This window comes from Acinonyx jubatus, chromosome B1, assembly GCF_027475565.1.
Source record: "Acinonyx jubatus isolate Ajub_Pintada_27869175 chromosome B1, VMU_Ajub_asm_v1.0, whole genome shotgun sequence".
NCBI classification, from domain to species: domain Eukaryota; kingdom Metazoa; phylum Chordata; class Mammalia; order Carnivora; family Felidae; genus Acinonyx; species Acinonyx jubatus.
The window spans coordinates 114,119,637-114,143,457 of NC_069382.1; the positions used below are offsets into that span (position 1 = coordinate 114,119,637).

General features: G+C 32.7%; 1 protein-coding gene across 10 annotated transcripts in view; it reads left to right on the forward strand.

Moving 5' to 3' along the window:
• The window catches only part of TBCK (TBC1 domain containing kinase), a 404,858-nt gene that overhangs the window by 141,851 nt on the left and 239,186 nt on the right, over window positions 1–23,821 (forward strand). For 9 of the 10 annotated variants that reach the window (XM_053217079.1, XM_053217081.1, XM_027061941.2 and 6 more), the window contains one exon: window positions 5,707–5,882. In XM_053217079.1, coding sequence (XP_053073054.1) covers window positions 5,707–5,882 — 176 coding nt within the window. Of the gene's footprint in view, window positions 1–5,706; window positions 5,883–9,657; window positions 9,750–23,821 lie in introns of all 10 variants that reach the window. The other variant, XR_003420996.2, reaches the window with a different exon arrangement.

Sequence of the window (23,821 nt, forward strand, 5' to 3'; positions counted from 1 at the left end):
GGTTGAAATTTGTTTTTTTATTATTGATAGTGGGAATGCATAAGACATGTGACTTAACACAGATAATATCCTCTGTTGTGGTGCTGCAGATTTCTTTCCTATAAATACAGAAATGCTATTTTGTGAAATTCCTATTAAAAAAGAAAAAAAGTTAATGATGCACTTATAACTGTATATGTAACATTATCAAGCATATTCCTAAAAGGAGAGCATTTGTCTTTTGATCAGACATCAATGGGAACCAGATTCTCTGCTTACAATTTTACATTTTAATGTTTGGAAGAATGCTTAAGCCTGATGTTTGGCTGTGTATATTTCAACCATTTCTCCTACCCATAAACAACTGGTGCTGGGACACATAATTTTACATTATACCTCTGCTCTTATATAGTGGGTGATAAGAATATTCCAGGACATCATTTCTAGAGCAACTTTTCTATACTGTCAAACATAAACAAAGCCAGATCCTAGTTAAGTAATATACTCTTACAGTAGGTAAGAGTCCAACATGAATTGAACTTCATTTTGTACAGAGGTAACTGAGCATTTTAAAGGAAGAATGAGAGAATAGGTGGGGAGGGTGGGTGAGTAGGGGGCTCAGAAGATTCAGGAAAATGAAAACTTACAGAAGTGTGAAAGAGGGCATTGGCCCATGTGAAACCCATCTAGGTTTGCTAATTGGCACTTACCAAAGGTAGGTTCCTACCTTCCCACAGAGGCTGGGAGACAAGTCTTTATAAGCCAAAGTTGAGGCATAGTCAAGAAAGGATGTAAATAAACCTGGCTAGCGTTTCATCCAGGAGAAAATCTTTTGTCAGGATGCCTGGATGGCTCATTCGGTTAAGCGTCCGACCAGCTTAGGTCATGATCTCACAATTTGTGAGTTCAAACCCCGTGTCAGGTTCTGTGCTGACAGCTCAGAGACTGGAGCCTGCTTCGGATTCTGTGTCTCCCTCTCTCTCTGCCCCTCCCCCACTTGCACTCTGTCTCTCTCTCTCTCTCTCTCTCTCTCTCTCTCTCTCTGTCTCTGTCTCAAAAATAAACATTAAAAAAATTTTGTCAATACCCTAAAGTGACTTCAAATCACAAAACCATATCCCATTAAATGAAACTAATTATGTAACTATTCCTGATTTAGCTTATTCTTAGTTATATCTCAAAGTGCCCCTAGCCACTCTAATGTTGCCTAACACAAAATGAAGTGTAATGGAGGGAAATTGGTGTAAAGACAGAAGTCTTCACTGTTTGTGACTTAAATATATTTACTTTTGCAAATAATACAAAAAACATATCCATGTGAACATTAAATTTGGAGGGGTATTCTTTGGAGTAATAGAATCAAAGTATCTTTCTTCTTTTTTTTTTTATGTTTGTTTATTTTTGAGAGAGATAGTGTAGGATGGGGAGGGGCAGAGACAGAGGGGGACAGAGGATCCAAAGTAGGTTCCATGCTGTCAGCAGAGAGCCTGATGCAAGCCCAATGCGGGGTTCAAATCCACAAACCCTGGGATCATGACCAAAGCCAAAGTCCAATGCTTAACCAGACTGAGCCATTCAGGCACCCCTAGAATCAAAGTATCTTGAGACTCAGAGTCAATAGCATAGCAGAGAGCAGAAGTAAGGGAATATATGTAGTTAGAACCCCCACACTCCTCCATGGTCAATGCTGGCAAAGATTAGTTTAGACAGAGAATTATTCTCTGGAGAGATGGAACGTCCCCAGAGGGAGAAATACCTTATTTAGGCGTCTTCCAACAAATGACCGTGTCTCAAAGTTACCCAACAGTCAATCTACCAGTCACCAAGACCTTTCCACATATACAAAACTTCCAATTTGATTTTCAGTACTATTCTTTTTAAATATGTAGTCATAAATCACCAAATCTCTATAGAAAACCTCTAACTAAAAGACACAAACCAGCAAACTGAATAAAAGAATATCCTAAGAAAGATAGTTATAAGAAGATATTGCAACTATGACAAATCAGTTTTTTTAAGTAACAACAAAAAGATTTACTGGAAATTAAAAATGATGTGGAAATGCAAGTGAGCTTTCTAATAAAAGAGTTAGATGATAAAGCTTAGGAAATCTCTCAGAGAATAAAACAAAAATACAGATGGAAAGTAAGAAGAAAAGACAAAATTATTAGAAAACCAATTCAGGGTGTTCAAGATTTCTTTAATAAGAGAGAAGAAAGAACAGAAAGAAAACATCACAGACATCAAACAAGAACTTTCTCTGTAAGTGAAGGATTACAAAAGGACCATCAAATACCTAGCATAATGAAGTGACACACTTTTACATATATCATTTTGAATTTTTAGAACACCAAGAATCCTAAAAGTTTACAGAAAAGGAGAAAATCACATACAAATTATTTCAATTCAGAATCATATCAGACTTCTCAGAAGACAATGGAGCACTATTTTTCATAACTGAAGGAAAAAAATTCAACCCTAGAATGCTCTGCCTACTCCAACCAACAGTCAAGGACAGAATAAATATATTAAAAGATATATTTTTTAATAGCTTTCATAAAAGCTACTGGAAAATGAGTTCCACCAAAATGATGGAGTAAATCAAGAAAGAGTAAATAATGTCTTGCCCTTCAAATTAAAGATTAAATATAGGGGAGAGCCAAAGGGAATTAGATGATAGTAAAGAGAAATGCCAGGACAACAGCTGTTCACTAGATCTTGGAAGCCGCTCACAGCCACTAGAGCAAGAGAACAGAGGTCTTCAGGAAAGAGGTATTTTCCACCTCTCCTGGCCCAAATGAAATATGAGATGTGTTTTATTATTTTGGACATAGTTCAGTCTTTCTGAGAGATATGATAGTACTGCATGAGGACAAAGAAATCAGGATTTAGAGGAGTTATTTCTCTGAGTCACAAAGTTCCTCATGGAGCTTAGAATCAAACCTGGGAAACCATAACCCAGGGAACGTGCTTTATTCACAATGCATTATATTAAAATTACAATGCAAAATTAAAAAAAAAAAAGTTGTGTCCCAGGAGAAGATAATATTACTTTTTAAGAATAGTTGCATATTTTGAGGTACAATTACAGAGTACTTTTTACATAATATTTTGGTTATGATAAAGTGCTTTGGAGGGATTTTGAGATGGAGAGGTGACATGGGTTAAGTGAATGGAGAATGGGATATCTGCCAGTACTAATAATTGGAGTGGCATTAGGGTGGATACCAGTAAATTCTCAGGATTCACTGTAAAATTTTTATGGTACTGGTAGGGTGTGTTGGAAGCAGATACAACTGACTTTTCCATTGCTAGTGATTTAATGACTGAATTACAACCCCTAATCTGGATCATTGACATAACTTCAAGCTCCTACTGGGCAACAGATGTGTCAGACTGATTCAAGCACCACTTATGCAAAATCTATGGTCTGAAAAAAAAATTTTTTTGGCGATTAAATGGTATTAAATGGATCAAATTTTTTAAATGACAGGGTTTTCTCTCTTTAGCTTCAAATTTTTATCTTAAACATATTAACTGGAATTTTTCTAAAATGAATTCAGCATCTCTCTTCCTTCTTAAGTTGAGTAGAGAACCCATCTTGAACTTTGATTTTTACTCCAATTGGTATCTTTGTTCTTCTTATTGTGGAAGAAGTGTCAACTTGATCATGTTATAGGGTTTTTTTTAAATATATTTCACTGTATTTACCATTGCTCAAATAAATAGACCCATGTCTCAAAACATGCTTAACTGTTTTTTTTTTAAATATATTTTATGTTAGGAAGAGCATATGGGATGATGAAACCTGACCTCTTTGTGTAGCCATGGAAGTAACCAACTGTGAATCTGGTAAACATCACTAATAGCAGATAAAGGAATGTTTAATTGAGTAACTGGTCTTTCCGGGCCTGCTGTCCATACACCAAATCTAAATGAATTGAGAAATAAAAGATGCTTTATAACCCTTTAGAAACCTCGGACATTCTACTCGTAATAACACATTTACCATATTAAATCACTCAGTTTCCTTATGTCTTAGTTTCTTCATCTTCAATAGAAATGAGAGATTACAATAACTTTCTACAAGAATCATTGTAAGAATTAAATGTTTCTCATGTAATAGATTATCACTAAGTATTCATTTCTCTTTTACTGCTCCAAGTGTTTTCCTCCCTACAAAAGTAGGCAATTGCAAATGTACCATCCACAGAATTGACTTAAGTGCATATGTCCTAGGTGCCTGGATGGCTCAGTTAAGCATCCAGCTCTTGATTTCAGCTCAGTTCATGATCTCACAGTTGTGAGAGTGAGCCCTGCATCAGGCTCTGCACTGGGCATGGAGCCTGTTTAAGATTCATTCTCTTTCTCTCTGTCTCTCTCTCTTTCTCTTTCCTTCCCCCTTTCCCCCCACTGCTCCTCCCTCAGAGCACACATGCTTGCTCTCTCTCTCTCTCTCTCTCTCTCTCCCTCTAGTAAAAAAATTAATAAATAAAAATAAAAATTTCCCAGTTTTAATTTGGGGAGGTAGAGGAAGCAGCAGAATAGATTTTTTTTTTTAAAAGACATATGTTCTTCTTCCCTTATGTATAAGTTCCTTGCTTCAAAAAGAGAAATAGGGAACTTATCCCTTTGTAATTCAAAACATGAAGTATGGGGTTTTTTTTCATTGCTTACCTAAGCTATACTTGGACTTTTACAAAGAAAATGAGAATATCTGCCATTTACTAATGTTGGGAATATAGAAAGGGAAAAGCTAGCCTATGCTAAACTCCTTGATCTTAGTCAACTTCTTGAATTTCTACTGCCTTTCTGTGGTCTGTCCACTTTCTCCAATTTTAGTATATGTACTGCCAAAGCGAGCACTGTCCACTTTCTCCATATGGGAACAGCTTACTCCACATCAGGAATATTGACCTCCTGAAGAACTATGGTACCATCAAAACAAACAATAACTTGGAGTGTGATAACCTTCCTATTTTTATTAACTCTGTATCAAAGATGCATGAATTTCAGATTTGAGAAAGAAAAGAAAATCTTCTATGAAAATGTTTCCTTTTTTATCACTTTAACCAAGTGCATTTAATTTTTCTATATATGAAACTTCACTTATGCCTTTCTTCATTTAACTCAGAAAATTATTTTTAAAATTGAGAATTGATATTTTAATAAATTTTTCCTGCTTATTTTATATCTCCTTTGATAGATGAAAATAAAACTTTTGGTATACTTCACTAGAAGTCCTGGTGATCTGAATCTTTTGCCTATCTACTCCCTAACTGCAGCCTTCCCTTCTCCAACCTCTATTTTACTTTGAAAAATTGAGAATATTATTAGAGTGAATGAGGCAGATTCTTAAATAAGATGTGTTATATTCCATGATGTTTAAATAATGATATATTGAAATATTCCAACATATATATTGTATGTATGTATGTGTGTATATATGTAGATAATGCCAAATAAAACGCACATGAAATATATGAATATATTTACATGTATAAATGTATGTATATATGTATATATACAATAATGTAAAATACTGCTGCCATTCTAGTCATATATATGCTGATTATTATCTCCATTATAGTTTCACTCACATCTTTTCTAATTGGTTATCATTTTAGCCATATTGGATATATACATTAAGGAAAGATTGTGTTTTTTATATAAATGTAGCAATTCAAATTCTAAGTGTTTGGCTTTTTAAAAAATTTTTCTATATAGAAATTGACATTGAACGCTGTGTGCGAGAATCAATCAACCTCTTTTGTTGGACTCCTAAAAGTGCTACTTACAGACAGCATGCTCAACCTCCAAAGCCAACTTCTGATAGCAGTGGAGTCAGAAGTTCAACACCTTTTTTCTCCACTGAGTGTCCAGATCCTCCGAAAACAGATTTGGTATGTATTTGGAAATTTAATTTACAAACTCTAAAGGAAGATGGATGTTAAAAATACAGTGTAGCATAATTATTGCTCATAATAATATTATCACTTATGTCCCTTTTACATACATATTCTCTTATGTATGATTGTACTTACGCAACTTTCAAAAAACCTTTGTGTGTATTTAGTTTTATAACTAAGATTAAGATATTCCTTCAGGTAGAAAGTTTCACATTTTTTCTGTATAATCACAGTGTCTCAACTTGTCATATACTAAAAGGATTACAGAAGCAAAAGGAAGAATTATAAAAATAGAGAAAGACAAAGTTCTTAATATATAAGAATAATAATATGTACTTATTAATTGCTGATTGACCAAAAAATATATACATACCATTTTGAAAAGCTATGCCAATCAGCTCTTTCAACATTATTATTCTTTCTAAGTACTTGGCTTTATAAATATAGTTGACTAAGCTTTCAGCTATAATAATTCATATATTTCAAAAATTCCAATATTACAATATCTTAATTATTTCCATGAAATTAAATTTCAATGAATATGTATATAGGGTTTTTTAGATACCTTAATAAATTTAATAGGATAGGCTCTGACCTTTATAAAAGTAACATTTTAGTGATAAAACATTTTCAGTTTTCTTTCATATATGTTAAACAATAGATTTTGTCCCTAGATATTTTTAGAACTAGATATTTTTGCAAGAATTTGCGATTTTCACCTCTTTGCTCTTTCTGTGATTTTTCATGTTCCCAAAATATGAGGGAATCCATGTTTTCACATTATCCCATTGTGACATAATTGTATTTATTAAAGATACTTATAAACATGATTCTGATTGTGGTTGAATACAAAGTAGTTTAAGTAATTACAGTTTCTGCTTCCAGAAATATAGATAATAAAGAAAAGAGGAAAACATTTATATGAATACATGTATGAAAAATTATGGTAAGATACTTCAAAATATCTTAAGAGATAAAACTAGAATAAGAACCTACACTAGTAATAAATATTTGCATTACAGTTTTCCAAAAGTAGACTGAGCCTCCCGAAGAGAAATAAATTCTTGAACACTGGAAGTGTTCCAGCAGATACATTTGCTTTAAGTTTATGTATTTTGAGAGAAAGAGAAAGAGAGAGAAAATGTGAGTGGGGGAAGGGCAGAGAGAGAGAGAGAGAGAGAGAGAGAGAGAGAGAGAGTCCCAAGCAGGCTTCATGCTGACAGCCAAGAGCCCCATGCAGGGCTCAAACCCACAAACCACAAGATGATGACTTGAGCTGAAAGCAAGAGTTGGATGTTTAACCAGCTGTGCCGCCCAGGCTCCCCCCAGCAGATGATGTTAGCGCCAACTAATGGATTTGGTACAAGAGCTCACTTATCACTAAGGGTGGTTCTACATGACCTGTAAGATTGCTTGAACTCTTAAATTTAGTGATTCTATATAAAAACTTGTACTTTTCTTCTTTTCAAATTATAAAACATATCCTCTTCATATAAGAAAAACATTAATTCACATCTCCATACTAGAAAGATATCCTTTGGCAGATGAGCAGTTTTTAGGTAACTATAATGGCATTTAATGAAGGGGAAGGTGAGGAAGTAAAGAAATTAATAAGATAACACTGAGCTGGGAATTGTAAAAATTAAGTAAAAATAAAGGTATAAGGGAATTATAATATCTGAATACGTGGTGTCACCTTAAAAATATACCAGAATTTTTAAATGTAGACACGTCATTTACTCCTCATAGGAACCTATAACAAAGTATGATTATCCCTATTTCATAATAAGAGCATGAAACTAAACCCAGAAAGGGATTAATAGTTTATATAGCTAGTAAATACTAACACCAAAATTGAGCCCCCTGTCATTAAGACAACATAGGCTGTGTGTTTTTTTTAATTGATTGAACTATAATTTGCACACCATAAATTTCACCCTTTTTAAGTGTAAAATTCAGTGGTTTTTAGAATATTTACAAAGTTGTGCAACTGTCACCAGTGTATAATTCCAGAATAGTTTCATCACCCCCAAAATAAAACTCTATATCCATTATGAGTCACTCTCATACTGACATGTGCCATCTTGCAAGTGCAGGTAGCATACTTTATAGGGGAACAGTAAGGAGACTATGTATAGAATGTAATGAGTGAAGATGGGAGTGGAAAGTGATAAACTTAGAGACATATCAGTGGGTAAGATCTTGTACAATTCCAAAAACTGATTTTATGCCAAATGAGAGGCAAAGCTGTTCTAAGATTTTGAGCAGATTTGTGACATTATCTGACTTATGTGTGAAAGGATTATTTGGGCTACTGTATGGAAAAGAGACAATAGAAGGACAAAGGCAAAATGGAGACCCAGGAGAAAGTATGGTGATTTGTATCCAAAGGTCTAGCGGTGGAGGGGATGAGAAGTAATCAGACATATTTTGAACACAAGTCCAAGAGATTGTGCTGATTGATTATGAGACATAGATAGAGAGAGGAATCAAGGATAAATCCAGAATTTGGGGCCTAGACTAGAAGAATAGTGTTTTGATGTTTTCATTTACTGATTAAGGAAGACTGTAGGAGAAGCAGGTTGAAAGGTAGAAATTAATTTTAATATATGGATTTAGAGATTGTTAGTTGATCATAATGAATACATTATATTGTTTTATACATAATATCTTTTATGCTATTATGTTTTGTAGTTATTACCAGTATAATAGAAAGATTATTATTTATTTTAGATTCATTGTATAGTTAGCAAACTTGTTTGATTTATGTTTTTAATAGAATTTATTTTTTAGACAGTTTTAGGTTTATAGCCAAATTGAGCAGTAAGTTCAGAGATTTCTCACGTGCTCCCTGCTCCCACACATGCATAGTCTCCCCATTATCAACATCCCCCACAGAGAGGTACATTTGTTACAACTGATAAACCTACCTTGACAATTATTATCACTCAAAGTCCATAGTTTATATTAGGGTTCATTCTTCGCCTTGTACACTCTATGGGTTTAAACAAAAGTATGATGGCGTGTATGCATCATTATGGTGTACAGAATAGTTCCACTGCCCTAAAAAATACACTGTGTTCCACCTATTCCTCCTGCCCTCTCTCTCAAACACTAGGAACACACATCTTTTTACTGTTTCCATAGTTTTTCCTTCTCCAGAATGTCATAGGGTTAGAATCATACGGTATGTAGTCTTTTCAGATTGATTTCTTTCAGTCGGTAATATGCATTTAAGTTTCCTCTGTGTCTTTTCATGTCTTGATAGCTCATTTTTTTTAGTGCCGAATAATGGTTCATTTTCTGGAGTATCAGTTTTTTAACCATTCACCTCCTGAATAACATCTTAGTTCTTCTAAGTTTTAGTAAGTATACACAAAGCTTCATGAACATCCATGAGCAATTTTTGTGTGGACAAAATTTTCAACTCCTTTGAGTAAATAAGTATTTTGGAATTGATTCTTTTTTTTAAATCTAATAGATTGTGGATTCTCTTGGATGCTTATGAAGCTGATGTAATCATACTTTCTAGTTACTACTTTTATTAATACATCTTTGATTTTTTTTTTTGTTTTATTGCATTGAACAAGACCTATAGTATGAAGTAAGTTAGAAGTTAGAAGAGTGGGTAGATTTTTTAATACTTGAATTTAATAAAAATTCTTCTAATTTCACCATTAAGTTTGATGTTTTTGATAACTACTGTATTTGGGTGATGAATTTCCCCTCTTTTTCTATATGGAAAAGTTTCCCTTTCTTTTTCTCACAGTAGAGTAATTACCATGAATGAGTGTTGAATTTGATCAGATGTTTATTCTACTGGTGAGGATTGACTAGGATCATCTATTTTCCTCCTTTAAGGTAATAATGTATAACATTATTAAAATTTATGATAATTGCATTCCTGAGGTAGACTCTAGCAGGTCACTACAAAAAAAAGAAATACTGACTATTTTGATTTGCTAATATTGAATTTTAAGTGAGATAAATTTATAATTTTCAGTCTGTCCTTGTTAGTCTTTAATATTAAGATTATATTTCTCCCTCCTTCTTTCTACTGTCCAATCAGTTTGTATGAAAGGGATTTTATTTCTTATAGATGCAGTAAAACTTGTCTATAAAACCATCTGAGCCCGTTGTCTTTTAATTAGGGAGTATTTGATTGTTCATTCTTCTTAAGTCAATTTTTATATGAGTTTATGGGTTTCTTAAAATTGCCCATCTAAAATACCATACTTATTTTATCAGAATCCTTTTTTAAAGTATCTATTTTGTCTGATTTTTATATTTATATAATTCTTTTTTCAAAATATTTTTATTTTTTTTACATTTTATCTGAAATTTTGTCCCCTTTTTCCATCCTATTGTTTATTTGAAGCCCTCTTGGTTCAGATTTAAATGTTTAATACAATAGAAAGTAGATGCAAAAAAATAATGTATGCATGCACTATAAAAACATATTCACTAAATTTAGGATAATCACAATTCAGATTTATATACTATATATCAATGTCAGAATCTAAACAGATAAAAAATGGCTTTTTTAAAAAGAATAGAATTTATTGTCAAATTGGCTTACATAGAACACCCAGTGCTCATCCCAACAGGGCCTTTTAAAATCAAAATACAAACTGCCCTCTGACTAGTAGAATGGAAACTTGAAAATAACTATAGGAAGAAAACTCTAGTTAACATTAACTTATACATGCATCTATCATATTTATTTCCTGAAGTAGACCCCTAGAAAAAGCATGAGCTTTGCTGTTAAATGGACTTGGTTTTAAATTTCACCCTGCTCCTTTGGTTTTATAATCTTTTAATTTTTATAATTGCTCTAATCTCCTATTTATAAAAGTGAGCATAATTATAATAATTCCTACCTTGCAGAATTGTTTTAAGAATGGTATGTGCAGAGTACCTAGTTCAGTCTCTAATATATAATAAGCACTCAACACTTTAACAATTAATATTGCATGTTTTAATACTTAAGGATTAAATGTTTAAACTTTGAAAACTTACCCAAGAATTTTATGACAACCTTCTATATCTGAATAAAATGTACAAAAGAGATGTTCTGGTATTTTATTTCTGCTCAGCATTGCTAGCTAGCTTTATTACTATCACTTTACATTTAGAAGTCACTACAAACAGTAAGGGCAGGAGTAAGGGAAAGGGAGGCTGGCTTTCCAAAGAAGGAATCATTCTGGCATTTTTACCTCAGTAATTTCAGTTTAAGATTTCATTCTGACCTTTACTTCTTAGTTTTAATACTATTTTGATCTGGAAACCACTAAAGAATTGCCAAAAGAATTATTTCATCTAGTGCCAATGTCTTTCCCATCAACTTTACTTTAAATAGCTAAAATTCTACTTCACAATTCTGACCACAGCTTACTAATTTAAAAAAATACATAGCTAGATAAATTTATGTGTAAATCTCTTTCAATATATATAACTATATAGATTTGTATAAAGATATGTATATATGTATGTGTGTGTGTAACTGATGAATAGAATGAAATGGATTTTGTAAACAATGTAGTTTGAAATTCATACTTATAATAAGTAAATGAACTAGTAGGTTGAAAATAGGTGGATTTTGACATTTATCATGTTGAAAATTAAACTATAGAGGAATTGGGATGGGGAGAGAAGAATGGGATAGGAATGGAAAAATTACACACTCAAGGGAACATTTAAGGTTGGAAAAAATATATTCTCAGCATTAAATTAATAATTTTGTATATTGGGGGAAAATTTTTGTGATACAAGCTATGAAAGTTCATCTTGACATTATTTTCCCTGCGCGTAGAGGAATAATATATGTATAGTGTTTCTCAATGTGTAACAAAAGTTGTGTCTCCCACCACCGAAGTTTAAGATATATGAATAATTTATGGATTGTCAATACCTTTTACCAATCTTTTCTTCCTATCCTTTCACCAATCTACATTTTAAGTGTAAATATTTAAGATAAATGTGTAAACATTAATTGGGAGTGAGCATTATAACTTAGTGCTTTGACCATAAGATTTGGGGAAGGTGGGAAATTCTTACAATTCCTCAACTGAGATATTTCACCATGCCTTATCACCACCATTGAACTGTTGATGAATTTATTTAAAAACAAAAAAACCAAACTGCTGCTGACTCAATCTTAATATTAGCTTTAGAAAGCAATAGGATTATATGTGTGATTTTTAGTTCCTCAAATTTATAGTCACACTAGAGAAAAACTATATTGGAGGCATTAGATCTCTTGAATCCAATGAAACTATTGTGAATGTGAATGTTTTTTCAAAGGCCATCTTTAGAATTAAATTTGTTGTTTTCTGTTTGGTTATATATGCTTTTTTGTCAGATTTAGATTATTTTTGATAGTACATAGGATCACCACAGTGAAAGCTACTACAGTGTACTTTTGCTACTGTCTTCCATTGTCACTTTGAGATTCAAAATATCATAGAATCAGTTAGCAGCTTTTGCAAAATGGATCCAAGTCCTTCAATTCTTAAGTCTTCATATTGCTACTACCTACATGTGATAAAAAGACACTGCTATTGCTGTATCTGTATAATACTTGTTGGACAGATTGGTTTTTGGTTTTTGAGAGAGAGAAAGAGGGAGAGTGCACATGCATGAGTGAGGGAGGGGTGAGGAGAGAGGGAAATAGAGAATCTTAAGCAATCTTAATCTTAATGATGCTCAGGGCCCCAACCCATTACCATGAGATCATGACCATAGCCCAAATCAAGAGTTGGACACTCAACTGACTTAGCCGCCCAGGCACCCACAGATGTTATTTTTAAGATATGGTTATACATCTGTACTCAAATAAACCTGTTCAAGTGATCATAATGCTTTCACCAAAAAAAAAAAAAAAAAAAAAAAAAGACCACATTTTAGGCTACAAGTAAATTTCGGTAAATTTTAAGAATTGCAAATAATACAGACAACATTCTTCAAATCATTAGTCAGTCAAATTGGAAAGTAAGAGAAATAAAAGTAAAAACTTCTTACTACTTGGAAATTAAAAATAAAGGAGCAGGGGTGCCTGGGTGGCTCAGTCCGTTAAGCATCCAACTCTTGGTTTCAGCTCAGGTCATGATCTCATGGTTTCATGAATTTGAGCCCCGTGTTGGGCTCCTTGCTGACAGTGCAGAGTCTGCTTGAGATTCTCTGTCTCCCTCTCTCTCTGCTCTTCCCCAACTCTTGCTGTCTCTGTCTCTCTCAAAATAAATAAACTTTTAAAAAATAAGATAAAAATACATAAAAATAAACAAGCCAAAAAAATTCAACAACTTTTTATTCTTCTGATAAGGAAAAATTCCATGAAAGTTCTAGAGTATCTAGAAAATAATATGAAAACCGTACATATCAGAACCTATGGGATACAGCTAAAGTGGATATTTTTCTCAACACATTCATAATGCCTACATATATTAGATATTTATTGATCATCCTTATCAACTCATTTTATTTCAGTGAGCCTTTGAAAGATATACTTACTTATGTAAATAAGTAAAGGAGATCAAGAATTCCTTTTTTATCACCATGAGCAGTTTCAACACCACCCTAATAAAAGGTGTATGGAAAATAAAAATAATATTTTATATTTACCTAATTTTGTTTTACTTATTCTTTCTAATGCATACTGAACTATGGTAAAGAGCCCATTCACTGGAATTGGTCACATTAATTCTGCTAACAAGAGAATTTGCAACACTGTGGAGTTTTACTACTAATATTCTGGTGTATTAGGTATGTAGGGACCAAGATTTCACAATAATACACAACTTGTAACTTTATGAGTATTAAATTCTTAGGAGTTAAAAGAAGCTGGGTAGTTGTAATTATTCACATAAAATAAAGGAATTCTTAAATACACAGACCTGAAATTATATTTTAAGAACTTAATGTAGCTATTCTAATCATACATCCAACCATCTTTTACTTTGAATACACCTTTCTTGAATTCTACAGTCTAAGACTACCAGAAATCCTTCCTCCTTGTTAATGATACTATCATATTATATGTGCAAGTCATATTTAATTGTTATTACATTTTATTACATTTTATATTGACTTTTGCCCTTTCAAAAATATGTTGTACTCTGTCATAAATATCATATGGGAAAATATATAACTTCATATTTATAAAATAAGGCTATATAAGTTGCTGAAGGAGGAGAGAAGCTCAAAAGAAATGGCAAAGCCAGAAAGACATATCCTTGAACTTTATGAACTTCAGTTAATTTTATTAGTTCTCTATTTTAACTAATTTTGAGCCCTTGTACTGAGAAGAATGGTGTTAGTGGAAATTCTTAGTCTTTGTCAAGGAATGCCTTAGTTAGTTCAGAGGCCAATAATTACATCAGCAAGATTTCTGAAGTCTGTATGTTAAAAAGAGAATCTTTATATAAGTAGTGTTTCCTAAGCAGAGCTGATCATCAGAGATTTTTTTTTAATCTCTCTCTATAAGTCAGGTTTTTATTTCTGTTAGTCAAAGAGAGAACTCCTCCAAGTTAGATAGAACTAATGAGAACTTGTTTCTAAAGTTAAGGAAGTGAATAACTGACATCAGAGTCGGATACTTCATCAAGGACTATTTAGGATAAAATTACATAAAGGCATATCGATTACCCATCATACTAAAGAAAGTGAAGCTTAATGGATAAAGGCTTACTATTATTTGTTATTTCTTAGTGTTTAATAGTACAGCTGATTGTTTTCTTCACATGTAATCTTCTGTTTATCATTTATAATAGTCATTACATTTTAATCCACTTACCATAATTAGGACATTACCAGATTATTCAGTTATCATTCAATTCATTATTTATACCTGAGAGATGAATTAAAATTCCTGGGCAAATTCTTAAATTTTTGGTGATAAATGTCCTTACATCCTTAAAAAAGGAATAAGTGATTGCAAGATTATCACATTATTGTCTCAATTACATGCAGATCTAAAGACAGAGAATATTACCATTCTACAATAGTTTTTTATTTACATGACTAAATTATTCCATTATGTGCGCACGTGCACGCGCGCACACACACACACACACACACACACACACACACCCTATATGACACCTGTCTTATATACACTTTCTCCACTCTTTCTCCATGCACTGCTTTCTCCATCTTCCTGGCAGATATCACAAGTTATTTTTTTCAGTCCTGATCTCATTTGATCTCTTAAGAACCTTCAGGACAGTTGACTCTTCTCATTTTTCAAACATTATTTTTCCTGAGTTTTTTTTACACCCCAATCTCTTTTTTTCTCTGTCTCCTCCACTCATTATCCTTCACTGTCTCCACCTGTCCTTTTATGTCATTAAATATGGTATTCCTTGGGATTCTGTATAAATATGGTATTATTCCTCAGTGTTCTGGGTCGTCCTCCTTCTGTTCTCTCACAAGAAAGATATTACACAGTCTTCTATACTTGCAGTGTGTAGTTACCATGGCTTCCAGTTATTACCTCCAGCTCCAGCTTCTCTTGTTAGCTCTAGAAGACTCTTATATCCAATGCCTACTCAACACTCCACTTGGATGTTTCACAAGCAACCTCTAATTGAACATGTCCAAAACCTAATTTATTTTTCCCCTTGAAAACCTCCAGCATTCTCTGTATCAGTAACCACCATTTTCATTCCCCTACTTGTTCAAGTCAGTATCTAGATTCATACTTGACTCCTGCCTTTCATTCCAAATGCAGTCAAAAAGCCCTATTCATAAATACTATTAACTTCACTCTCTCATGACATCACTTTAATCAAGCTTGCCATCTTTCCTAATAGTAATTTCCTGAATCCATTTTTTTTCCTCTCTCTTCTTTAAACTTCAGCTAGCCTAATCTTTATCATCATCTTCATCATCGTCATCATCATCATTATCATCATCATCATCATCATTTTGCTTAAAGCAACAGTAATTCATCATTTCACACTTCTGGAGGCTAAACATCCAAAATCAAGATGTTGGCAGATCCATTCAGTCTCTTATGGCTAAAGGGGAGAATCCTTTGTCTCTTCTAGCTTCTGGTGTTTGCCAATACTCCTTAGTGCTCCTTGGCTTGTAAATATCATTCCAGTCACATGGCCATCTCCCTGTATGTCTTCACATCAACTTCCCTCTGTGAATGTCTGTCTGTGTATCCAAATTTCTCTTTTCTCTTTTTAGAAAGACACCAGCCATATTGGATTCTGGCCCACCCTCCACATAATCTTTTTTAACCAAAATTCTTATGAAGACTCCTCTCATTATTATGATAAAATTCAGATTTCTTAACATTATCTACAAGACCCTGCATGATCTTATAAGAACCTTGCCTACCTTACCAAATTCCTCCATCATTATCTTTTCCTCATATTTTTCTATACTTTAGATTTTTTTCAATTTTTGGAATACCCCATACATATTTCTACCTTAAGTTATCTATACTTGCCTTCATTTCCTTTATTAGAACAAATCCTGAAGAGTAAGATCTGTGTCTTAGTCATGTTTGTGTCTTCATTGCTTAGCATAATGCTTGATGCATTATAACTTATTAATAAATAAAATAATAACATACTTTCTTCTCTAATAATTTATGAATACATTAAATTATGAATACGTTATGAATACATTCATATGTACATTATGTACATATGAATACATAATGAAAGAGCCATTTTTCTCTTTGAGCCCCCAGCGCCTAATTCAGTGCCTGAGGAATAGTATGTTCTCAACATATGTGTATTTAGTTGAATTAGTGACCACAAATAAGGTTATAACAGTTAACTCTCAGTTGAAAAAAGCACTCTCCTGCTTAGTCACAGCTCCTTATTTATCAGGCATACTATTTAATTTTCCTTCATAGAATGCATTGTATTTACAATTACATATTTATATATTATATGCTTATCTCTTGTTTTCCACTGTATCTCTAATGCCTATCATACCTGGCATATCAATAAATAGTACCTTATAATATTTTTTAGTGAATTAACACAAAATTAATTCAAATTAACCAGTGTTTTATTCTGTTTCCTATAAGACAACGTATCTGAAGAATGGTCTTCAAAGTCTCTTATAATACTTAATAAAAATGCATATTTGAGACTCCACAAACATCCCATATCTGCTAAATCAAATCTCTGAAGGTTAGCTCCTGGAATTTAGGTTTTAAAGTCTTCAGGTGATTCTTAACATGATACATACATACAGTGTTCTCATGACTTTGCAGGTAAACATAAATGTGCATTCATAATGGGAAAAAAACAAATGATAAAACATTCATAATTATGGTTATGGTGTTATTTTTTGTATTGATTCTTTGTGTGTTTTTATACCAATTTACTTGTGTTCTTGTTGTTTATGTCTAACCTCATTTGTCAAGTTGACTTACCTTTCATGAACCAAAGCCACAACCTATTTTCACTACTCAGCAATCAGCCTACTCAGTATCGGAACTTTTTTTGTCTTTACTGCTTAAAAATCTCTCTGGCTCCTCACACCTTCTTGTTCTGCTTTTTGAAAGCAGTTCCTTATCAGACCTACAACAATGAAATTTCAAAGGCCATTCATGTGGAAATAAATTAGAGTAAGAAATGTATGCAGAACTCAAAGAGTTAGCAGGGGCTTATGTTCCCTGCTAACACTTTGTGGTATTTTCCCACTTGAAATCAGTAAAATTAAACCCTAGTAAATCAATTCAGAAAATATATCATGATCGAAGTAATAATTACAGGGTATTAACATAGGAGTACTATCTGAGCATAAACACAGAAACACGGTTGTCTTACAACATGAAAAGCATCAGGAGTTGAAAATGACAAAATGTTATCCCTCTGAAAACTGAAAAATAGGGACAGTTTTTCAAGAGAATAAATGTAAAGAAACGAGAGAAAGGTTGGAAGGGATAAAAGAAAAGTCAGGATCAAAGATAATGATTTTTAAAAATATATATAATTTTACTTTTCATTTTTTCTTCTTCATTTTAACAGACTTTTGACTATGTTTTACTCATTCAGCAAACATTTATTGAGCATCTAGTGCATTCCAAGCATTTGATGATTTAATTTGTTAAGGGCTTTGCAGTTACAGAGAGGTTTTCACAGTCCTCATTTTATAAGTGTTTACCACATCTTTTCAAAATAGCTTACTAATTGAGGAAAGGTGGCTGAGAACACATCTTCAGTTCAGATGAAGGCAAAGAAGATCAGGAACACCCCAGCCTTGCCCCCATTACAAGCATGCTGTTCATTTTCCTGTCTCAAATGTTATTTAAAACGAGCTTAAGTCCAGAGTAGCAAGATTATTATCATTTTATGTAAACTTCCTTTCCCACAGTATATCAGTTCCAAGTTTTAGGTGTAATTTAATTCAGCACACCAGAAAACTATTTTGGTAGATGGAAATAATATATCAGGAAGAGTTAAAAACATGATTGTTTGGAATGGTAAGCTGACTCAAATTCTCAAATCCTTTGTGGAATGAAACAGAATAAATAAATAAATGTAACAAAATAACTCAAGCATAATTCTTTATTTCCAAGTCAAAAAACTATAAATCAACGATGTTTATCATAGTTTTTTCTCGGTGACCCTTCATATTTTTTTCATTAAAAAAAATCTAATCGTTTCACTGCAGCTGTCTAAAGCTTGAAACATTCACATGTTACATGTCTTGTCACTATTTTTAAACATTTACTACTATCCTTTTTTTGGTAAAGTTATCCTGGGAAATCAAAATTCATCATTACATAGTAAAGGTGTTTGTTTCCTCTGAGTTATAGAAATGCCTGGGTTTTCTCATCTTAAGTCATCAAATTAATAAATGCCGTTTTTCTGAATGTGGAGATTTCAATATGCACAAACCTGTTCTGAATGCTTACCATACACAGCAGTGCCCTATAAACACAGCAGGTGAAAACAAGAACAGAAAAAATTTTCCAGAGCCAGATAAAAATCATACAATGACTGAATGAGCACTAAGAAATTTCTAGAGTGTACTGTGTTAAGAAATAAGGAAGATTGGGGGCAAGGGCAGAGGAGAAGCGTCTTGAGAAGGAAAAAAGAGATGTTTAGAAGTTGTAGGTAGGAAAAGTGTTGGGGGTAGAGTTGTTGATGGGAAACACAAAAGAAGAAAATAAATATGAATTATTGTCATCTTTGATGAAAATAACAATTGTCATGATATAGAGTAGAGTATCCTACCTAGGATTGGCCCAAGCTCGCAGCTGATCTGATCTGAGACAATGGCACTTCCGTACAGACATCAGGATGATGCTTTGACATAGTATTAGCATATCCATATTGCAGTTGCTAGGAAGGTTATGCTGGTTACAGTATTTATTCCTTTGCAGCCCAATTTAATTCAGTAGTGATTTGAGACAGCTCCTGTAGAAATGTTTTTCCACCAGTAAGTCTATATGGAATATATTTTCTTCATGAAGAGTGATGGGCACAGATAGCCCAATTCCAACTTGCTAATGAATAACTAGGGTCTTGCACTGAGATCTTCCTTCTGCATCCTCAAAGTTCAGGGGTGTCATTTCATGTATCAATGACATTCCGTGGCATTTAAAGAGAAATGGATTCTGGCACAGTTCTGTTGAAAGGCTAGCAACAACAGACACAGTTGTTATATGCAGGATTCAGTGAGTCTAATCATTTTCACAATCCCAGAGTATGAATGCCCTTATTTTTTCCAGCTTTTCTTCCAGGATATCCTATAAAATACGCAAAATAAATAAATAGGCCATGTTACAAGTAAATTTACTACTAAAAGTTCAGTTTGACGACCTGATTTATATAGAAGCTAACACAGAGTTTAACAATGTAAGGTGCATAATGAAAAAAGGGAAGGCCGCTTTTATCTACAGCATTTTCACATCTGCTAGAGAATCATTGCTAAAGGTTCATTCTTTCTTCATTCTCCCCAAAGCCAAAATGAGCAACTAAAAACCCTTGTTAAGCCGGTATTATTCCAGAAAACATGTAACTGAATTATAGATTATTGTTTAGAAATCCTACAGAAATTAAATAAAATAAATACTTGGCAAAGAGTACATAACTAGAGTTCTGACAGACTTGATTTAATAAATTTTAAACTTTTATGTTTATCAAATAGATATTTGAATTAAGTTTAAGTTTAGTAACATGTTTATTTACTTAAATAAACTAAATAGTTCCAACTAGCCCCCCACCTTATGGTAAAATGGATTCTCACATGTATTTATGTCTATGTTTGAATCCTTTTTTCAATTATATTCAACTCATTCTGGTTATTTATTTTCCAGTACCAAGAGGTTATTAAAATTATAATTATATCACACATTCGCCACTGTTTCTACATGAATAGTAGAATTGGCTTGGTTTTTTCCTCCCTCTCCTAAAAAAATCATATCTGTATTGTGATTGAATTAAATCTACAAATAAGTATGAAAAATTGACATATGATACTGAGTTTTATTTTTTCCAAAAACAAGGTATATCTTCCTATCTTCTGTTTAAGGTCCTCTGTGGCATTTTAAAGTTTTCTTGCATATTTTTTGATAGAATTATCTATTATAATTGTGATATTTGATTTTACAAACCATTTGATTTTGTAAATAGTTTTGCATAGCAATTAAGAATACAGGCTCATGTTTTTGAATCCCACCTATGCCATACCAGCTGTGTGACCTATGTCCTTATTGACCATAAAATAGAAATGATAATATTATATAGAATTATTGAGAGGATTAAATGAGTTAATATATGTACTACACTGCTGTACATAGTAAGCACCTATAAATTTTCATTATCATCATCATTTATTTGACATATTAATGTTCTCTCGTAATAGTTTTCAGTGGAGTCAGATTTTCCAGTTATATATCATCTGCAAATTATGATAATTTTGCCTTCCTCCCAATTTTATACATCTTATATCTTTCTATTAATTACTTCATCTAATTCTCCAGAGCAGTGTTGAGTAACAGTGATAATAGTGGATATTTTTATCTTACATCTAGATTTAATGGCAGTGTTTTCTAATATTTCACTATGTTTTATCTTGAGAAGTAAATTTCATCATGTATGAAAGTATGCATTCTGACTTCTTAAATATATTGTCAAATGTCTTTCAACATGTTCTGATATTCATAGGAAGCAAAGATAGGCAATGACTATTGACTCCTGAACTTTGTCTTTTTATTATATTTCAGCTTTTAGAGCCCACTTTAAGTCTAGGGTCTGTTCTAATTTCTACTTATGTAGAAAGTATCAGTCCTATCAGACACTGCCAAACCTTTAGTTTAAACGAGAGTTAGCTCACCATTAGATGATTTACTGTAAGAAGTCATGGAATGGGAAGTCCTAAGATTTTGAGAGAAAATAAGAAAAAAAGAAATTGACTAGATTTGAAGAGCAGTGAAACATTACTGAAAATTTACTAGCCAAAGCTAAAAAAAATAAATTTTAGTTAAATATAAAATACCAAGAAAGTATTTGTATCTTGTTTGACTAGAAAGGAACAATAAATAATTTTAAATTACCTTTCCTGAGAGACTAGTGTAAATTTGTGTATTTGTCCACTTGTCATTTGTTGGTTAAATCTTGATTCTATATGGTATTCTTACCATTTGTAGCATTAGCATCATTTCAGTTAAAGTAGCCTCATGTGTTTTAATGATAAACTTATCATTTGGCTTTGCAATAGAGTATTCATTTTTCTATTAAAAATACTTTAAAACACATTCACATGTATGTCAATGTGGCCAGAAATGCCAAAGAAAAAAAAATTAACAGGGTATATAATTGTTGAAATATATCTGTACATTGATAGTCATTATAATTTTTTAAAATTTACTTCACCACAAGATATATTGCCTATAACTCCTTTTATTGAATGTTTTCCTTTTCTTAGTTAACTTTTTAGCTGAACATCATGTTATTTAAGCCAAAAGGAGGCTATGAAGACTTTTTTAATTGAACAACTTTAAAATAGACTATATCTAGAATAAATATTGCAGTAATTAATTGCATTATTGCTGGTAATTTTAGTTAGCTGTAATTGCTGTTACATTTAACAGACTTTTGTTATATTTATACGGACATTTTCTACATCAAATAATTTATTAGACTTTCTTATAAAAATTCTGCTTGTTTATCCCCAATTTGTGTTTCAGAATCTAGGGTCCAGAACTCTAGTCAGATCTTAAATGAATTGAAAAAAATTAGTTTACCCCTGAAATGCTTTTATCTTCAATCAGAAAACATGAAAAAAAATGGGCTCTAGCCAATTTGACATTATGGAAAGGATCCATTCAGATTTATCAATTCATATTCCATCATAAGTAATGTATTATAAACCTAAAGGCTGTCTCCATGATCCCTGGCTTTAGGTTGGTTGTGACATGTATGTAAACTTCCTGATGTCATTAAAATCAGAATCTCTTCATTTATGTGAAGGAAGTTTGAAATATAGCTAAGTACATTATGGGCATTGATATTCCTATATATCTATATCTATATATCTATATATATAGATATATAGATATAGATATAGATATATAGATATTCCTATATATATATATATACGTATATATACATATATATATACGTGTGTATATATATATATACGTATATATATATATGTGTGTGTATATATATATATATTCTCACAAGAATTGTCTGGGATGGTTTGTAGTATTAAATAGTTTGAGATTAGAGACAATTGAGTATCCTTCCTTCATCATAAGATTTTTAAGTCCTCTGTTTCACAGGGGAAACTTTGAATTTCCCTTCCCTTGGGACATCTCAATTACATTAAGGTAAAAATGGTTGGCTGATGCATGATATTAGCTGAACATTCCACCAGATATTAATCATGATAAGAACAGTTAATACCACAAGCACTTTGGAGAGCTCATTTACCTTGTCCTTGGCATGGCAATACGGATAAGAGAGGCAGATCTCCAGACTTTCTTCCACAGGGATTTACTGAAGGCTCCAGCCAGAGAATGTTTGGGTCATTTATTTGACATCCTTTGGTTGGTGAGAGGAGTGATGGGTGAATTTCCCAAGTCACAAGGAACACTGAGCAAAAATAGCAGTGTTAATCACTTCAGTGTATAAGGAAAGGGTAAGAGTGAGAAAGAAGGGTAATGAAGTCAGCAGTCCAGTTCAAATGAAGGCTACCTTGAAATCAGAGTTTGAGATGAAAATACCTGTTGACTCACCTAAAATACTGTGACCTTCTAGTCACCAGCTGGCTCTACTCCCTGAATTTCTGCTACCACTGAAAGCTGACTTTAATATCTTATGTAGAATAGTAGCTTTATCACTTCCAGACAGAAGGTGTCACAAGTTCCCCCTTTAGTTCAGCTGAGTGGAGCCACTCTCATGTTTAACTTTTATCCTGTTTACCTCAGCCTAGGAAATTCACCAGGTTCTGGTTTTATTTTGAAAATTATATCCAGAAGCTTTTAGAAACTTATAAACAATAGCACCAGCACCACCATCCCTCACACATTGCCACATTACCTTGTTTTTGCCCTATAAACCACTGATATCAGAATTCTTCTGTTACTGTAACTTCCGTCTCTTCTGCCCTCACTTCAACCAATGTGAACTATGAAATATTTCCCATATTTCCTATGAAATGCATAAATTCCTACTGATCTAAGTTAACATAAGCATGTGTTGCTATATGAACAATGCTTTACCAACCCTCACAACTAGAATCATTCCTGAATCTCTTTAAGTAGAAACTCCTCTGGTGTCATTAAGTATTACTTACAGTATTACTTTTGTTCCAGGAAGTAAGCAAGAGTTTTGGGACGTATTGCCAGTTGAAAATCTATCAGAAATAAGATCGGAGAATTCTAGAGCTAAAAGAAACATAAGACATCTACTCTGGTCCCTTTATTTTATACATGAGAAAATTGAGGGCCA